Source organism: Dermacentor albipictus, chromosome 5 (genome assembly GCF_038994185.2).
Source record: "Dermacentor albipictus isolate Rhodes 1998 colony chromosome 5, USDA_Dalb.pri_finalv2, whole genome shotgun sequence".
In the NCBI taxonomy this organism is placed as follows: Eukaryota; Metazoa; Arthropoda; class Arachnida; order Ixodida; family Ixodidae; genus Dermacentor; species Dermacentor albipictus.
In genome coordinates this window covers 131,020,654-131,037,748 of record NC_091825.1, presented here as the reverse complement: position 1 = coordinate 131,037,748, position 17,095 = coordinate 131,020,654, and the positions used below count along the sequence as shown (strand labels likewise).

The following is a 17,095-nucleotide window of genomic DNA, read 5'->3' as shown; positions in this document are numbered from 1 at the left end:
AAGCCGCAGGTGGTGCACAAATGTCTCTAATTTTCTGTTTTCTCTGATTTGACGGAATTGATGAGTTTATACACGGGTCTATAAGGTATAACTCCGAGTTCTTCGATTGCTGATCAAACCACGTATTTTTTCTGAGACGACAGGACGTCTGTCTCAGGAACAGACGGACTTCACTACGCCAAACGGGAAGACTGATTATGTCTGCGCTATTGTGCATCCGATTTGCAACTGCGTCTGCTGCAGTCCGGAGTATCGTACTTGGCACACTCTTCAGGCAGATTATAAAAGCAACGCACGGCGTGCGGCTATGGAGATATTCGCAGTATATTTTGAATGTGTTTAATCAAGCATTGTGACAACAGCGAAGTCGCCATGATGGCCGTCACTGTACTGCTGCGTCTGGTAGAAACTCGGGTACACTTCCAATATATTTAAATGTCTCCACTGTTATGCACCTTCACGAAACAACTAGTAGACCAAAGCAGAGTATAGCCTTGGGTAAATTTCAACTTTCAAAGCTGATCAGAACACCTGTTACGTGTGATTACATGGGACTGCGACGAGCAATCACTCCTTTGCCAGTTCTTAATTCTGGTGTAAGCGCGGACGTCCGTTTTGGAGCCTACATAGTTATTCCACAGGTAAGAACGCAGGTGGACCTGTAAGCGCAACAATCATTGTCTAGTCGTTTCTGACTTGCACGTGTTTAATTTATGTTGATAGTACATTCTAATTGGAAAATAACGTGAGTTTATCATTGTGCACTACACTTAAAAATAATTGTGGAGGACAGCTTGAACTAAAGCGGAAGCTTGGCATGCAAAAAAAAAGAGGAAACCAAGATATAACCCTGGGCATGAGGCAAACGTGAACTTTCAGCATAATTTATACATTACGCCATCTATTGCAGCCACTTTTAGTCAGAGGTAGTGAAACCTTCATTATTTCAAGCCATTCACTTTGAATCTTGAAACGAACGTAAACTTAAGACGAGGGTGCTTGCAAGCTACTTATGCAAGATAAGACCAAAATACGAAAAACACAAATATACGCGAACTCAGTGACTTCACGCCTAAATGAATGGTACTACAGTTTGAGATAGAAATAAAGACGGATTATTTGTGGCCATCTTGTTCTTCGCCAATGTCCCGGACCTTTCCTTGAAACAAATGTGCAGAGTTTCTGACGTAGGAAACTGCCAGTCTAGCTCGATTAAATGCTCCTATTTATTGCCCACTTAACCAATACTTTTCGGCAGTCAGTCGTAACCGTTCAGCCTCCAAAGACGTAATTCCTTCAAAGTCTATCGGTAATTGATAAATCATAACTTTGCCAATTCAAGTAAACTTATGATATATTCTCAATGCGCATCGTAACAAAAGCACTGGTAGTTGTGACTGCATCCGTCGGGAAGCAATGCCATCAACACTTCGTAAATCGTTGCCGCCCTTCATGCCAGGTACTCTGTTTCGACAACTACATAGGCAACGACTATAAAATGTCACACTTTATTCGCACACTACCATAGAAACTTGTCCTTGGTGCTCGTCATCCTAATGCGCGTTTAAAATAAATACGGTATCAATTGGCACTTGACTAAACTGCAGTACTGCTTCCAGTACTCTCCGTACTTCTTGGAGCACTTTTCCTCGTCCCTATAGCTTCGGTGCAGGAGCAAACCGCAGAGATAGAGCACGTACACATAGGGCACGATGCTTGACGCTCCGGACGGCAGGGACCAGCAGAGAGCGGCGAGAATCTCGAACACGTAGTTCATGTGGCGGCTCAGCGACCAGAATCCCGAAGCCAGAAGCAGGTTGGTCCTCTGTTTTCCCGTCGCGTCTCGGTAAGACGCCTTGATCAGTTTCGGCGAAGATCCCCAGATGGCGCACTTTCCCTGCGTCGCCCTCACCACCTGCCTCTGATAGTCTGTCCAGTAGTTGAGGCCTATCATGGCGACGCCCATCAGGAATGTGAGCGTTGCCCCGACAGGGCCGGACTCGGGGCTGTTCTCGACCATGTACAGACTCGTTAGAGGGTACATCAGGCTCAGAAAGCAGATGCAGCCCCAGCAGATGTAGTAACCTATAATGACAAAAAAAATTAGCACAGTCAAACGTAGTCGATATCATACGTAATGCGATGCATTCATGACTTGTAAAGAACGGTTGTGTGAAGAATGTAACTGCTGTGTAGCTAGCGGGTATCTAGAGATTATAGGTCGTAGATGTTTATATTTATAATAATTGGGATATGATGTTTGCCATGGCAAGATATAGATTGTGGTCAAGCTAAAACCCAGTGGCGTCACTCGGCTTCCAGGCACACGGTGTGGCTTCTCGGCGTGTCAATCCCCCGCACACTTCCCGCCCGCTTCCCAACCCCCTACCCTCTTGCTACTCTCTCATATTTCTTAACGCAAATTTTATGAAATGAACGTGAAATAATTTATTTAAAATGGCGACGCTCCAATTGTGGCCTGTAATTCAACTATTCCTCTAGAATTTCAGCTGCCCCTGGCACTACATGTTCATCGCATTCAGTTTCCAGCCACGGAGAAAACAAAGGCTCGAGTGGCACCACAACACAGCCGCCGCTCAACAGGCTGCCTCCCCCCCCCCCCCCCCCCAGGCGGGCTGCATCCAGGGCAGTCCACCCGCCCCCCTCCCAGTGACGCCACTGACTATATCAGCGGTACAGTCACGTGTATTATGACAGTGCCCGTGGTCGAAGCGGCTACAAGAATGTACGGCTGTGCAGACACAGGGTAAGTTCCAGATCTAAACACAGCTTCGAATAGTGGTATTTATTAAACCACTATTTCACATGTCGGAGCCACCGCGCCGGCCTGGAGCCCCTTCGACCACAAACAGGGGTGTTGCAAGTCATATTGCACGCGACTGTACATACCCAGTCGCCCCAGTCGCACATAATTTTAGACTCCACTATCACCGGGATGGGCCCGCGAAAACAGCGAGATATTCTCGCACGCGAAAAAAAAACAAGGTTGCTGGACTCAGAGAAGGCTGCTTCACATTTAAAAGTGTACGCGCACTGTTTTGTGTTTGCGAAGAAGAGTTACTTGAGTGCAAAAGCTTTCGTTTTTAACGTTTGTCAGGTTTGTAACAAAAATTTCGAGTTCAGGTTGCTCAGACATTTGAATCGACGGTTAAACGTTTCGAAGTTAGACATCGGTGGAAAAGGCCTTCGGTTCTATGCGATCGAAACACGAGTTCTGGAAGTAAGCATCATGTTGTGTCTGCTACGTTCTCAAATTAGGACTGCGCCCCTGGACTTTATAGAGATCGCGAATGCTTTGCGAAAAGTGAGTTTTCTCGGGCCTCTGTAATCATAGCATTTAGAAGTCCGATGGCGCTTTATCATTACCTCTTCCAGCTTAAATGTCAGACTGTACAAGCAAGGCCTGCCTATTAGTCTTTACATAAAAACTCACTAAAATCAATTCAGCCGTGTACAGCTAAACCAACATACATTTTAGAGGTCAATATGAGTACTATTCACCCATGTACGCAATTTATCTAGCTGTGTGCAATATTCAGCTTTTTAGAACATAATTCTGGCCGACGTTCTAAGAGCCCTTGAACGTTCTAAGTTACTGCCGTCGCAAATGGTGGTAAATAAAAAAAATAATAAACTAAAATAAATAAGAAAACTTAGAAATTTGCGTTAAAGAGAGTGCGCTGCCTACTGGTCTGGAGCTGACGTAAATTTTATGACCGGGTACATAATCGTTATCGCTCATGGCAGCGTCTTTGTGATAATAACAATGCCTCTAAAGGAAAATACAGCGTTCACAATGATATGAAGATTGCGGCTGCTTTTTTTTTAACTAAACGAGGTTCACTTTGCTTTTAAGCGACGGTTGTGCATAATGATAATAATAATAATGCTGGGATTTAACGTAGCAGAACCGCAATATTATTATGAAGCAGGCCGTAGTAAGGGGGCTCTAGAACAATCTTGCCCACCTGGGGTTCGTTGGCGAGCACCAAATGCACGTTCACGGGCATTCTTGCACCAGCGTTCTTGCATTTTAATTGCAAGAACGATTGATCAGTCTTGCTAGATTAATCTTCACCACCTGGAGTTCGTTAGCGTGCACCCAATGAACGTTAACGGGCGTTCTTGCATTTTGCAAACGCGGCTGCCACGGCTGGGATTTGATGCCGCGTCTTCGGGCATAGCAGCGCTACGCGAAAGCTACTTCGCCACCCCTGCAGGTGTGTCATAGTAGTGAAGAGGATCATCTTACTGCAAATTACTGTGGAAGCATGACACGCCTACAGAGAAATTTTTGCCATTCATGCCAGCAGCTCATGTAAAAATGATAAAAAAAGACAGGTAATTTTTAAAAAAAGGTATCATTTGTACTCGATGATACTGCACGGTCAGCAAGTTATCGGCCGGATTATCGCGCGGAAGAAGAAACACCCGCAAGCAATGTTAAACGTTTTCGGCGTACCTGCTCTGTCTACGATGATGTCGATGGTCTGCATGTATCCGTCTTCCCACCAGTAGAACTTGGCGATGTAGATCGTCTGCAACAAAGCTGTGGTTGCCATCGACCAATTCCAGCCCGTCGTCTCCACTTGAGCCTTCCAGCTGACCAGCACCAGAAGCTGCCACATCATCATGCCAAAGCGACAGTTGGTCCACTGCTTGACGTCGAAGCGGTCTCCTATGCGCGGGTAGAGCTCCAGGCCCCAGTAGATGTCAAACACCACACTCCCAGTCGAACCGTACTCTCCCGGAGACGGCCACAGTTTGCCTTTGATGTATATGAGCAACGTAACGACGTAGCCAATTATTGTGAGGGCAACAGCCACTCCAGGCAGGTTCCTGTAAATGGACCAGGCGCGCGCATCTTGAACGAGAAGAATGAATGCGGCCAAGGCCATGCTTATCACGTAGTACGTGAAGCCAGAGTTGCGGTAGACAGGTCGATGGCCCGTTAACGTTGGTGGCCCGTAGTATATTTTTCCGGGAAGAACCAGAAGGGAGAGACCGCTGTAAGCTGCGAACAAGGCGAGGAAGACCCAAGTCTGTGGTGCCCCGACACCATGCAGTGTCCAGGCGTCGTACCAGAAGGGTAGCAATCCCCGCTCAAATGCGTCTCCCGTGGATGACCCATAGGTGACCACGAAAGAGATGGTGCACACGATAACGTGCGGTACAAAGAATAATAGGAAGATCGGGAGGAACCAGTGCCAGAAGAAAGTGAGAGAGGACTTGTCCGTGACCTGCACGCCTGCGGGAAAAATTAAAGCGAGATTACTTCACAAGGGGACAAATATAAAGCACAAATTGATGGCGGACGGATCTCCTATAACGTCCGTCGGATTTTTGATTTTCTTTTCGCCTGCTATGTCTTGAGTGCTCGATCGATCAACCGATTGATTGATTGATTGATTATTTCATTCATTCATTGATCGATTCATTCATTCATTCATTCATTCATTCATTCATTCATTCATTCATTTATTCATTAGGAAAGCAGGCCAAAAGTATGTTGGTTCTTTATCCACGGTCTTAAATTCTGAGTGAAAGGATATGGTGTGACGTTAAGCGAATCCAAGTTAGACAGCTCGCTTTATTTTCTGCGCATCGTCGTATCAAAGTTATTTGTCGCCTAAACGTCAGCGTTAGTGTCAGCGTTTATGATGTTATCGAAACATGAAAAAATGATTCCCGCGATTAAAGATCTCATTTTCTCGGAATAACCACGGACTACTCGACACTTGAGAAGCCAAGTGGGGAGGCAGAAAAAACAATTGTGAAATATGAAGCAGGGACACGCATCTCCAAGTAGCTTCATGTTCTCTAGGCCTCAACGCAAAAAAAATATTATAATGCAAAGCAAATCCCAGACTTCACGTCTTATTTTTTTGTCTCTTATAAGAACATTTCAAGGAAATCGCAATTCGGCGGAGCCTGTCAAAAGATAAAAAAGATGGTGCCGGGAAGAACAAATAGTGTTGGTAACTTAAGGTTGTTTTAAAACCTAGATCTCGTATTTAATTTTATTATTATTGCTTTCTTGAGCGTTTTACGGAACAGTCTTTTATATCCACAGCATATGTCACTAAGAGCATATATGGGTCGCTATATTTATTAAAGCAAAGAAATATTTTATGTCAATGAATAAATTATTGGTAGACTGAGATATGTTTGAAATGATTAGTTCATAGTAAGCATTTAGTGCCCTACACTGCTGTTTCTCTAATTAAGTGTTACGTTTATTAAGCAAATCTAATAAATTAGCGAATGCCATGCAAAAAAAAAAATTGTGCGAGAGCTTTATAGCCGTAACGGGACGGTGCAGCAACGCGAAGCAAAGAAAAAAAGGCGGATTCGCTAAAGTAACTTCTTTGTTACCCACCCACGCAAGATACGTTTCGTTATAACAGCGTAATAATGGTGTAAGCGTAGCGTGAACAGGACTAATAAGACGGAGAAAAAAAAATAAAACTGCGCATACTATATTGGGATATTTCCCGATTGTTAACAAAGCTTTCACCATTGATGCTATTGTAGTTCGGAGGGCTGAGCGAAGAAACAGTGAAAAAAATGGCGCACGCAAGCTTGCGTAATTTATTAATGACTTTCAGGAAAAGCGTGGGATTGTGAGCGCCGACCTCGTCAATAAATTAGTGGTAGCGGGAATCGTTCTCGCGTTTATCGCAAGCAACAGTCTTAAACGATCCGCCTGCTATGAGCTTCCCACTCTCCGTTCTATTCTTACGCTGCGACTGTCATTTGAGCATTGTCGTACGTATTCGTTTCTTTTGTACCTTTGAAAGTGCTTGCGCGTGTCCAAAAAGGCTATGTTTTCAATGTGTTCCTTCAACAAGTTTCTCGATGTCCTCTGCCCGGTTTCTGTGTTATCCGTTGTTTCTGTGAAACTTCATTGTTGCCAGAATCCATGTATAGCCTTTTCTATGAATAAAGGGAAAATCAGACATCCATCCGTTCGTAGCAATTGCTACGAACGGATGGATGTCTGATTTTCCCTTCATTCATTACTTCTCTCCACCTTGCGGGTTTCCGCAGAACTACTACGTCAAACTCTTGCCTTTGCTTCGTGTTGTCGACAAATTCGACTTCGCCTTGCCATCTGCTAGCCGCCTGGTTAGCTCAGATGGCAGAGCGGCTGCCCCGGAAAGGCGGTGGTCCCGGGTTCGAGTCCCGGATCAGGACGAATTCTTCTTACAACTATGAGGCTTTTCTTTCGAGGAAACCGTCTGGGTTTGCTTTGTAGCAATTGCTACAAACGGGTGGATGTCTGATTTTCCCTTTATTCAGTACTTCTCTCCACCTTGCGGGTTTCCGCAGAACTACTACGTCATAGCCTTTTCTAGTTCAGGCAACGTGTTGCCGTGTGGCTACTTTGCTCCTCTAGGTTCTTTCTTTAGTTTGACTTTTATAAATTGCTGCTTTGTGTAGTCCTGAGAAGGCACACTGGTCTGATAATAAACTTAATGCTTGCACGTCGAATGCTCGAACGAACTAGGAAAGTATTGATTATGCATGTTTCTGAGTAGTTTTGCTTTTAGTAATTCGTAAGATCAACTGAAATTTTTGTCTTTGTATTCACATAGGTGCTAAACGTTGTCGGCTGCTTCTCACTTGGATATCGCGCCAGGCCGGTGACACTTCTGCAATTTCTATAACGCGTCACCTTTAAAAAAAAAAGTCGCGTACCTAGTTATTTGATAAACTTTTACATGCTTCCGGGCCCGTTTCGAAATGCAAAAATTGTTTTACCAGTCATAGTAAAAAAAAAAAATATGAGATCTGATTAAGTGATAGAATGCTAGATCGCGTGGGCCTCTATGTAAACAATCAATGAAGCTAGGTTAGACCGTAATGCTGTACTAAGACTTCATTCTCTTTCTGAATCGCTTAATCCATGTGGTGTGAGTCATACGTGTCTCTGCCGCAAATCTTCCAATCTTGCTGGTGTGGCGAACAATTTCGGTACGAGAAGAAAGAAGAATCCCTGAGGCATGGGATCTCAAGCTTTCATGTCTTAAGCCGAGCTACACTCCAGTGTTAAAAAATGCAAAAGATTCTGAGGTTGGAAACAGTATTGTTTCTTAAAGAAAATAGGAAGGAGACTGTTACTCTTGATTATGCAGTTACCCCCGTTGGAAATCACTGGTATGTTATATGCAGGAGCATATAGTAACATGCACTTTAGGCTTCTTTTTTTTCCCAATGCAGCCTATTTATTGAACAAAATGTAACTATAACTAGTATTGCTATAATTATCACATAACTTAATTTCGGGGTCCCGAAACTGCACTGCTGGCTATGAGGTAAGACGTAGTGGAGGACTCCAGAATAATTTTTACAACCTGATATTTTATGATGTGCAGCTAAGACCAAGTGAATGGTCGCTTTTGAAAGGCGGCCTCCGCGTACGGGAAACGAGCCCTCGACCTCGTGCTGTAGCAGTAGGACGCCATAGCGACTACCACGGCGGGTACATTACTTCGGCATGGGAACCATTACTAACGAAGTGTCCAGAAGGCACTCTCATTTGAGGTTAAACGGAAAGAGATAGTCTTCCTGTTATCCGTAACCATTGGTGATGTGCGGTGGCTTGCGCACGGTTCTGAAGCCTAAACGCAGTTCGAATACACGTCGCATGGCCGATAGAAGCAATAACTACAGCAATTTAACAATGACGCGGACAGGGAACATCGTGGGTCGTCAGGCGCAGCGACCGAGTATGTTTTGCGTTATGCAATTCGCAGCGCACCAGTGACCGACGCAATCAGCACATTAGGTACATTACAAAAAAAAAAAAGAAACGTTATTATGCGCACGATCAGGCAAGCATGTGTATTTTTTCTCTTTGTTGCGTTCTATTCGCAAGGCACGCGTCATTAGTAATTCCCTGTAAATGTAAGTACGATGACTTCAGGAGGCAGAAAATAAACAAGAGCTTCTTATGGCACTAAAACGTTCAGAACGCGCAATCCGGTCTTTAGTCGGTGAATGCACGTGATCTCAATTCCAACCGGGTCATTTCGTGCCAACATATCGCCTTGCTGTATGCGGTATGATAGTATTGCTTGATTCATCCCGTGGAACGTGGAAGACAACAGGTAAGTATTGACGGTCATCGGTTCTTGAATGGGTGCCAGACAAAGGACAAATGGAGCAGCCTTTTTTTATTTTTTATTCTGCTTCTATCGGAAAATGGACGCCGCAGCTGCGATTCGAGCACGTCACCTCGTGTTAGGCCATAAAGTTCCGTGTGGCATTTTGTCGTTCAGTAATAAAATGCGAAAGGTGCGGAGGTTAACCGGAACATAAATATCCCCTTTGCTACCCTCCACTCACTAACCCTGACTAACCCCGACTTACAGAAAAAGATAGAGATTAAAAAAAAAACACGTACTCGCATAAACACATAAAACAACACGGGAGTGTCCGAGACGTTCATGCAGGGTGAGACGTTGTTTGGTCCAAGATATCGATTTATTTATTTTGCCGGCTCTTTAAAGCGAATGCCTGTAGCTTTCAAAAAATAAGTAATGCTTTTAACACACATATTTATTTCATTTTAATTGTTACGTTGCCTGGTAAGTGGGAATGCCCCGTCGTGGAATCTCAATTTCGTACGAAGCTTACATCGCATGAGAACAACTTGTGCATGAGCCAAGTTCCGGTTTTTTTCTTTGGGACTTTCTTCTTCTATGTTATGCATTCTACAGTCATTAGGGACGTCTCGGTAGCTATCATTCGCTCCTTTTTTATTTGTTTGTGGTGGAACGCGCTCTTCGGAGAGTACACCCGTCCGTCAGACACAAATTTCGTGCCTTTTTTGGAGTCAGTGATGGGGGGAACACAACCACTGATACAAAGAACGACGTGAGTCTTATGGCAAATGCTACAATTCAAGCATGCCAAAATATAGAGATCACTCCTGAACATTTGTATGCTCCCATGCATGCGCTATCGCTGGCGGAAAAATAAAAGCGACTCCACACGTAAAGCTGAAGCAGTAAAGCAAATAAAGGACCGCACGTACAGAGAAAAAAAAAGCTACGCTAATTTCTACAGCGAAACAGAATAACCCTGAGTGGTTTTGCTATATCAAGCAGTTTTACACCACTTTATTTGCATCTTTCTCAGAGCGCTGAGTCTGTGTGATTTAAATTTTGTTGTCATTTGCGTTAGTGCCTCGTACAAATATGGAACTAGAGTTATTATCTGCACATGAATAGTAGCCTTGTAAGCAAATAAAAAAGCGCTTCCTAGCAGCTGTCGCACAGTATACAAGAAGGTTATCTGTCTTGCCTCAATTCATTTACATACCTACAAATAGACATACTTCCAATTCCAGTGGTATAGCATAGCATTTTTCTTCATCTTGCAACATGTCGAAGCTCTGTGTCTAGTAGTCTTTGACAAGAAAGACAGATTTGGGAAAAATCAACATCTATACTAACAAAAGAAAACGGAAACATGACTTTCTAAAAATTTTGCGCTACGTACGCTCTCCGCGTCGTAGACTCCTGAGGCTCCGAGTTAGCATCCGCAACCGCCAATGCATGTTAAGCGGAAACGGCTGAAGAAGCGGCAATCGCTCTCGCCACCACTACTTGCACAGACGCCGCGGTTATATTCACCGACTCCCAGGCCGCCTGTAGAAACTTCTCGAGGGGCCGCATCTCGGCCGATGCACTCAAGATGCTAAAAAGACGGAACCCTCCGCTCCCGCACACCTGCGTAACGTGGGTACCCGGACACGAGGGACTAGAGGGGAACGAATCGGCCCACGCCGCTGCCCGCGAGCCCGTCAGCCGTGCCCCCCTCTCCCCACGCGTTCTCCGACCCGCGATACAGTGAACTAGAAGCAATTCAGTGCAACGAGCGGAGGGGGCTGCGCCTTGCGGCGTGTGTCACCCGCGGTGGCACCCGAAGCGGTGGCGCTGCCGTCGACCACTCTTGAAGGCGACAGGTCTGGGCACGCAATACCATTGCATTTCAGCGGTGTGTTTTGGTGGTGGCTTTTTGCTCTGTGCGGTTGTGCGTCGCAAGCGTTCTCTTGTGAATGCGGCCACTTGCATCAATGAGTGCAAAGCAACGTCTCAACCATTGCTACGCCCCAGGGTGTAGCACAGGATACGCCCGAACTAACAGTGCGAAGAAGCTATCGTTATTCAAGGCGCCTGCAGACCCGGAACGGAGGTGCACGTGGGAGAGAAACCTACATAGAGCCGACAAGCCGCTAACCACAGACTGCGCGGTATGTGAGCTGCATTTTGAGCAGCGCTTCATTGTTCGGGACTATGTGCACCGTATAAATGGGGAGGAAGTTCGCATCCCACGCGGTACGCCTACGCTTACTCCGGACGCAGTCCCCACAATTTTGCCAAATCTGCCAGCTTACCTGAGCAAGCAGCCTACTCCCAAGAGGAACGAAAGAAAAAGGAAAGGCGATGACGAAGTCCCACCACGAAAAAAGGCACGAGGGCAGCTTGCAGAGACGACAGAGGTTGACGAACCTACGGGTGCGACGGTTGACAACGAAGTCTGTGTGGCCGCGACTGTCGCTGCGGTGACGAAAATAAAAGTGCCTGGGAAGCGCTGGACGCTACATGAACTTCACGACGCAGACGGAGTATGTTTTACTTCATGTTCCCTCGACTCGCTCTCAGGTGAGGTGAATGTGGAAAAGGCCGTGTTCTTCACTGCAAACAGTGCCGGTGCTATGAACTCGAAGACGTTCGTGCTGGGTAAGCAGGTGGCTGGCGCGTCAGTGGCAACTATTCAAGATGCTATAACCACTCTGCTGGAAGCGCATGATATGCACCTCTGCAAAGGCGCAGCGTCACGGAATGAAAGCTGCCTAACTACCAGCTTAACAATGAGATTGCAAGGCCAAATTAGGCGCGAGGCAAGAGCAGCTTATAGTACTAACTGCCTAGGCAAGACAACAAAAGAAGGAACAGCTTGCGTCGTTTGCAAGTATCTCAGAAAAGCCCTTGTTAGGCGGCAGTGGCGCCTCGAAAGGCGTCAAGGTCAGAACCAAAGTTGCAATAATGCTAGCTCGCGGTGGCACGGCAGTGTTTTGAAGAAGCTGCAGGCATGTACCCGTAAAAACAAGCGGCTTTTATCGAAGGTAGACAAGCTCGCCTTGGACCTCAAGAAAATCAAAAGCGAATGTGCTGCAACAGCTGAAGATGTACTTGCTGAAAAGTTAAGCTTTTTGTCACCAAAGCAGCAGCTCGCTGTCAGGCAGTGCTTCGAGGCATCAAGAAGGAAGAGTCCGCGGGGCATGAAGTACGACAAAGAATGGATCCTCGAATGCATCTTGCTCAAAATGAGAAGCCCAAAGCTGTATCAATATATGCGGAGGCAGAACATTTTGGTGCTCCCAAGTGAAACAACCCTGCGTAAATACACTGCTCAGTACAGAAGCGGCTACGGGTTCAATGAGAAAATGCTGAGTGTGTTGGAAAAGAAGGTTGCCCACCTGGATGTGTTCCACCGACATGGTGGAATAGTCGTGGATGAAATGAAGCTAGCTGAACATTTGTCAGTGACCACAGGAGCGAAGATTGAAGGTTTTGTGGACCTGGGCCCGTACACACCCGAAAAAGAAAAAACATTGCCATGCAATCATGGCCTCGTAGTGATGTTTGTGCCAATGGTTGGCAGCTGGACTCAGGTTATTGGTGTTTTCGGAAGCAACGAGAATGTGAAAGGGGACCTGTTGGCCAAAATTGTGCTTGAGTCCACAATTTTAGCAGAAAGGGCTGGCCTGTTTGTGGACTTCGTAACTTGCGATGCAGCGGCCTGGAACAGGAAAATGTGGCGCATCTTTAACATTCGAGCATCTTTGAAGGAAGTTGTCTGCAAGAAGCCCCATCCTGTTGAGAGCAGTCGGTTCTTACATTTTCTCTCTGATTTTCCTCACCTAGTAAAAAACGTGCGAAACAGGCTTCTCACCACGACTTTTGACACCCCTGATGGTGCAGTTTCAATGCAGTTTCCAAGAGAAGCTCTCAAACTGGATAGCAATGCTGTCACTATGAAAGCAATGCCTGGAATAACCAGCGTCCACGTATTCCCCAACAATTTCGAAAAAATGCGGGCAAGTTATGCATTCCAGTTGTTTGGGCATGGTCCTTTGAGGGCATTCTTTCTTTACCGTACTCAGTTGGAAAGGAGGTGTGGTAAAATTGAAGCGACAGAGAAGTTCTTCATGAGAATGAAGTCACTGATTGCTGTGATGACTGCAAGGTACACAGCCGAAGATCTCCGACTCCATTCTGCAGGTGAAGAAACCATTGAGGAAATGCTATGTTTCCTGGACGTCTGGGAGCGCCATGCTGATAAGAAGAAATTTCTGAGCGAGTCCACTGCAGAAGGCTTAAGAGTTACTCTAACAAGTACTCTTGAGCTTCTTCGCTATTTGCATCACCAAGTTGGCTTTAGCTACTTGTTGACATCCCGGCTGAGCCAGGATAAAGTGGAAAACTTTTTTGGAATCGTTAGACTCTCATCTGGCTGCAACTCACACCCAACGCCACAGCAGTTTCTGCTAACTGTTAACTGTCTCTCTTTTCATAACTTGGCGCACAGTGTTGCAGGCGGGAATGCAGAGGGAGATGTCATCAGTTCTCTTCTTGATGTTGGGGACCGGGAAGAAACTTCAAAGCAACAGCTGATTGACCAGATGAAGCTTTGCACAGAAAAACAAGCAGTACCTTCAAGTTCACATGGCAGTGAAGCAGTGGAACACGAGTACAATGTCCAGAGGAGCGACTAAAGGCTTATATATTACATTTCCGGATACGTGGCCAAAAAGTGTGTGCTGCCCACCAAATGCTGTGCGTGTAATGACAGCCTCTTACTTCCAACAGAAGAAGGGCGCCGCTTGCATGCTGCAGAATTTGTGCGCCATAATGATGAAGGAGGTTTACTCTACCCCTCGGTGGAACTGTTCCGCTTTATAACAAGGCTTGAAGACATTTTCACTAATTGCTTTAGTGCACAAAAAGTTCATCGGGAAAGCGTAATGGACATCCTGCATATGATTCATTGCGCCGCTCCCTTGAAGGTGGGATGCAGAGATCATGCAGAAAGCCTGACTCCTCGCATAGTCAGCTTTTATGTCACCACACGGCTCCATTTTTTTATCAAAGGCTTGAATAAAGCACATATGCTGTCAAAAAGAAAGGCAGCACAGCACCTGAAGCTAAGCAGACTGACTTAGCCCAATTTCTAAGCTGCTTGTTAAGTACATAAAGCTCTCGGGATGATTCTTGCGCTATTACAGAGCGCCTGGAATAAAATCGTATGGGACAGAGAAATCAGTTTCGAAGTCGTTCTCCCTTTTTTTCTGCGCGTCAGATTTCGTCTTGTGCAGCACATACTTTAAAAATGAAGTGCTTTCTCGTGTAGCCTTAATTTGACGGATATCTGTGCATGTGCACCCTAGCAGACACTGTAAGGTGTCTTTTGCGATCGCGAACATCATGCGAATATTTGGTCCCGCAAATGACAATTGCTTCGCAAAATTTGGTACTCGCAAATTATTCCGGTAGTGCCATCTAGTCCGAGTTGACGACTAAGCGTGAAAAAAGAAATTGCAGCGCATCGACTGTCCTTCGTCTGCTACTGGCTTTGCTCAGTAAGACACGCCCAAAATCTTACGGCCACCTCAAACACCTCTACGCACATAAAGTACCCAAAAAATAATTGAAAACCCAAGCTGAATTGCGTTAAAACAGCGGCTGTGCATAACCAAACACGCTTTCTATTTTTGTGTGCCACGTACGCTTCAGAGGGGAACAGGACGAGCTTTCAAGAGCGGTCGATTGCAGCGCCGCCGCTGCAGGTGCCACCGCGCGCGTCAGCGGAGAGGCGCGGTCGTGCCACTGGAAAGTATTCTAGTACACTGTACCCGCGACAGAAGAGGCGGAAGCCGTAACCACCAACTATTCGGCCATATTGCAACACTACAGGCTCGAGCGTCGAGTGTGCCCTCCACCGCACCCTAAACTCGGCAGAGAAGAAAGCATGATCCTCAGACACCTGCAAAGTAACATGTATACTCATGGAACGACAATGCATCGCCTCTACACGACGCTACACGGCTACCTCCGCCCACTCTGCAACGCACCCGACACTATGGCGCACTTGTTCCCGGAATTCCCGTGGTAGGAAGGCAGCGAGATGCAGTCGGAAACGGACGCAAAACGAGCGCAAGAAGCGAACCACCTATTCGAAACGTGGGAGGCCAAACTCGCCCTCTGGGACCTGGAAGACCAACGACAACTCGCCGCCAGGGCCAAGAGGGCAGACGAAGGCAGAAGGTTGCTAGACTTTAAGAAGCCTTCCCACCTTAGGGTGATACCGGGCCTCACTCGAGTCACTGTTTCGAATAATAAACGTTTCTCTCTCTTTCTCTTTATACACAGCCAAACTCTAATACCACAGAAAAAATTTAAAGAAGCAAACCATATTATTGACACCACTGATTTCAATTCTTACACACCACTTTTCAAAATCTCACTACACCCTAATTTACAAGGAACGTTACGAAAATAAATTTGGTCATTTATTTTCACACGGAAATTTAACTGCTAAAAAAAATGCACCATGACATCACAAACTATACACCTTGCACTAGTCGCCACCGACACATAGTCGGTGGCTGTTTTCACATAATCGCCACCGACATTGAGACAGTCGTCGTAGCGTGCAATCAGTTTTGAGAAACCACTCTGGTAAAACTCGGTGCCCTGCGATGCAAGGAAATGTCGCACAGCCTGCTCCCCCTCAGCATTATATTGGAAGTGACGTCCCGAGAGTGGGGCCTTCAATGCAAGGGCACAGGTGCCCGTTGATGCCGGATCCCAGCACGCGCTTCTATTGGAGACCACGTTGTCTCAGCACGCGTCTGTCTACCATCGTAATTTGTACTCGAATAACCTCGGGCACCCCCCACCGCTCTGCTGCTACTCTCTCTTCTTCGGCGCTCTGCGCGTGCGTCATTGCTCCTCCGCTGAGGCTCCTTCCGTCGTTGAACGAGCAACGGTCGTTGATTCTTACGGTGATTGTTCGTTTCACCTGGTGTACCATCTTTGCAAAAAGAAAAAAAGAAACAGAACTTATCTGCGGAATTAACGTGTCTCGTATAGCTAGGCCATTTCTAGTGTAGTTGGGTGCAGTTACAGTTGGGATGAATGAAGAATCAGCTCGTGGGAGTGTGAAACACTTCTTTTGAAGTTTCGTCACTTCGATTGCAATTAGGAACGCAAAGGGACGTGTGGCAGTAATAAACGCACGTGACAGCTGCAGAACGCGAATCCTGAGGCGTCGATAGACAACCAAGTCTGTTGTCATAATAGCAGCTTTTCCTCTCTTTTGTTCACTGACATATTAGTTATCGCATAATATGTTGGGGAAACGCATACAACGCTCGAATTATGTCCCTACACAGAGTTCAGAAGCAAGCCATGAGCATTATCACTTTGCTAATGGCAAATTCCTGCTACACAGAACAACATCCTTGCCATTTCAGGACTCACCAAATACAACTTACGTATTTTTTTTTTCGTTAGATTTGTGAATAATGACCTACCACCGATAACATATAAATCATTTAACCTAATGATTTAGAGCACTACCAGATTCGCGTTGAATAACATTTTTCGTTTACCGAGTCGGGACTAACTATGGTAAACAGACTGTAAAACTACCTTCAATATCAATATGAGACACACTACAACTCATAATGAAACACGCAAGATCTTTCTTGAAATTTGAAAGAAAAGTAAAAATGTACCTAATATGGACAGAATAACGAGAAGGTTTATTGTGTCCGTTTTTTTTTTTCAATCAATTCACTTGTAACAATAAGAATAAACTCTCGTCTTCTTTCATATCCATGCATTTATTCTCTTACGCTGCAATTTTTCTTGCTACCATGAGATAAGCTAAACCTCCTTATTCTTTGCAATATTTTGCTCCGTTAACGTTTTTTTTCTTTTTTCTGCAGAACCTTATCGATCTGCTGCTGCTCCTTTGAGTTGTTAACTCTCCT

The 17,095-nt window shown here is 45.7% G+C and overlaps 1 protein-coding gene across 4 annotated transcripts in view; it reads right to left on the bottom strand.

Moving 5' to 3' along the window:
• Nucleotides 1-1,492: 1,492 nt before the first annotated feature.
• LOC135906438 (uncharacterized) overlaps nt 1,493-17,095 on the bottom strand; it is a 55,893-nt gene continuing 40,290 nt past the window's right edge. For all 4 annotated transcript variants that reach the window (XM_065437826.2, XM_065437828.1, XM_065437825.1 and 1 more), the window contains 2 exons: nt 4,484-5,269; nt 1,493-2,085 (listed from right to left, as the gene is read on the bottom strand). In XM_065437826.2, the coding sequence (XP_065293898.1) occupies nt 1,565-2,085; nt 4,484-5,269 (1,307 nt within the window). In that variant the 3' untranslated portion in view covers nt 1,493-1,564. The remainder of the gene's footprint in view (nt 2,086-4,483; nt 5,270-17,095) is intronic.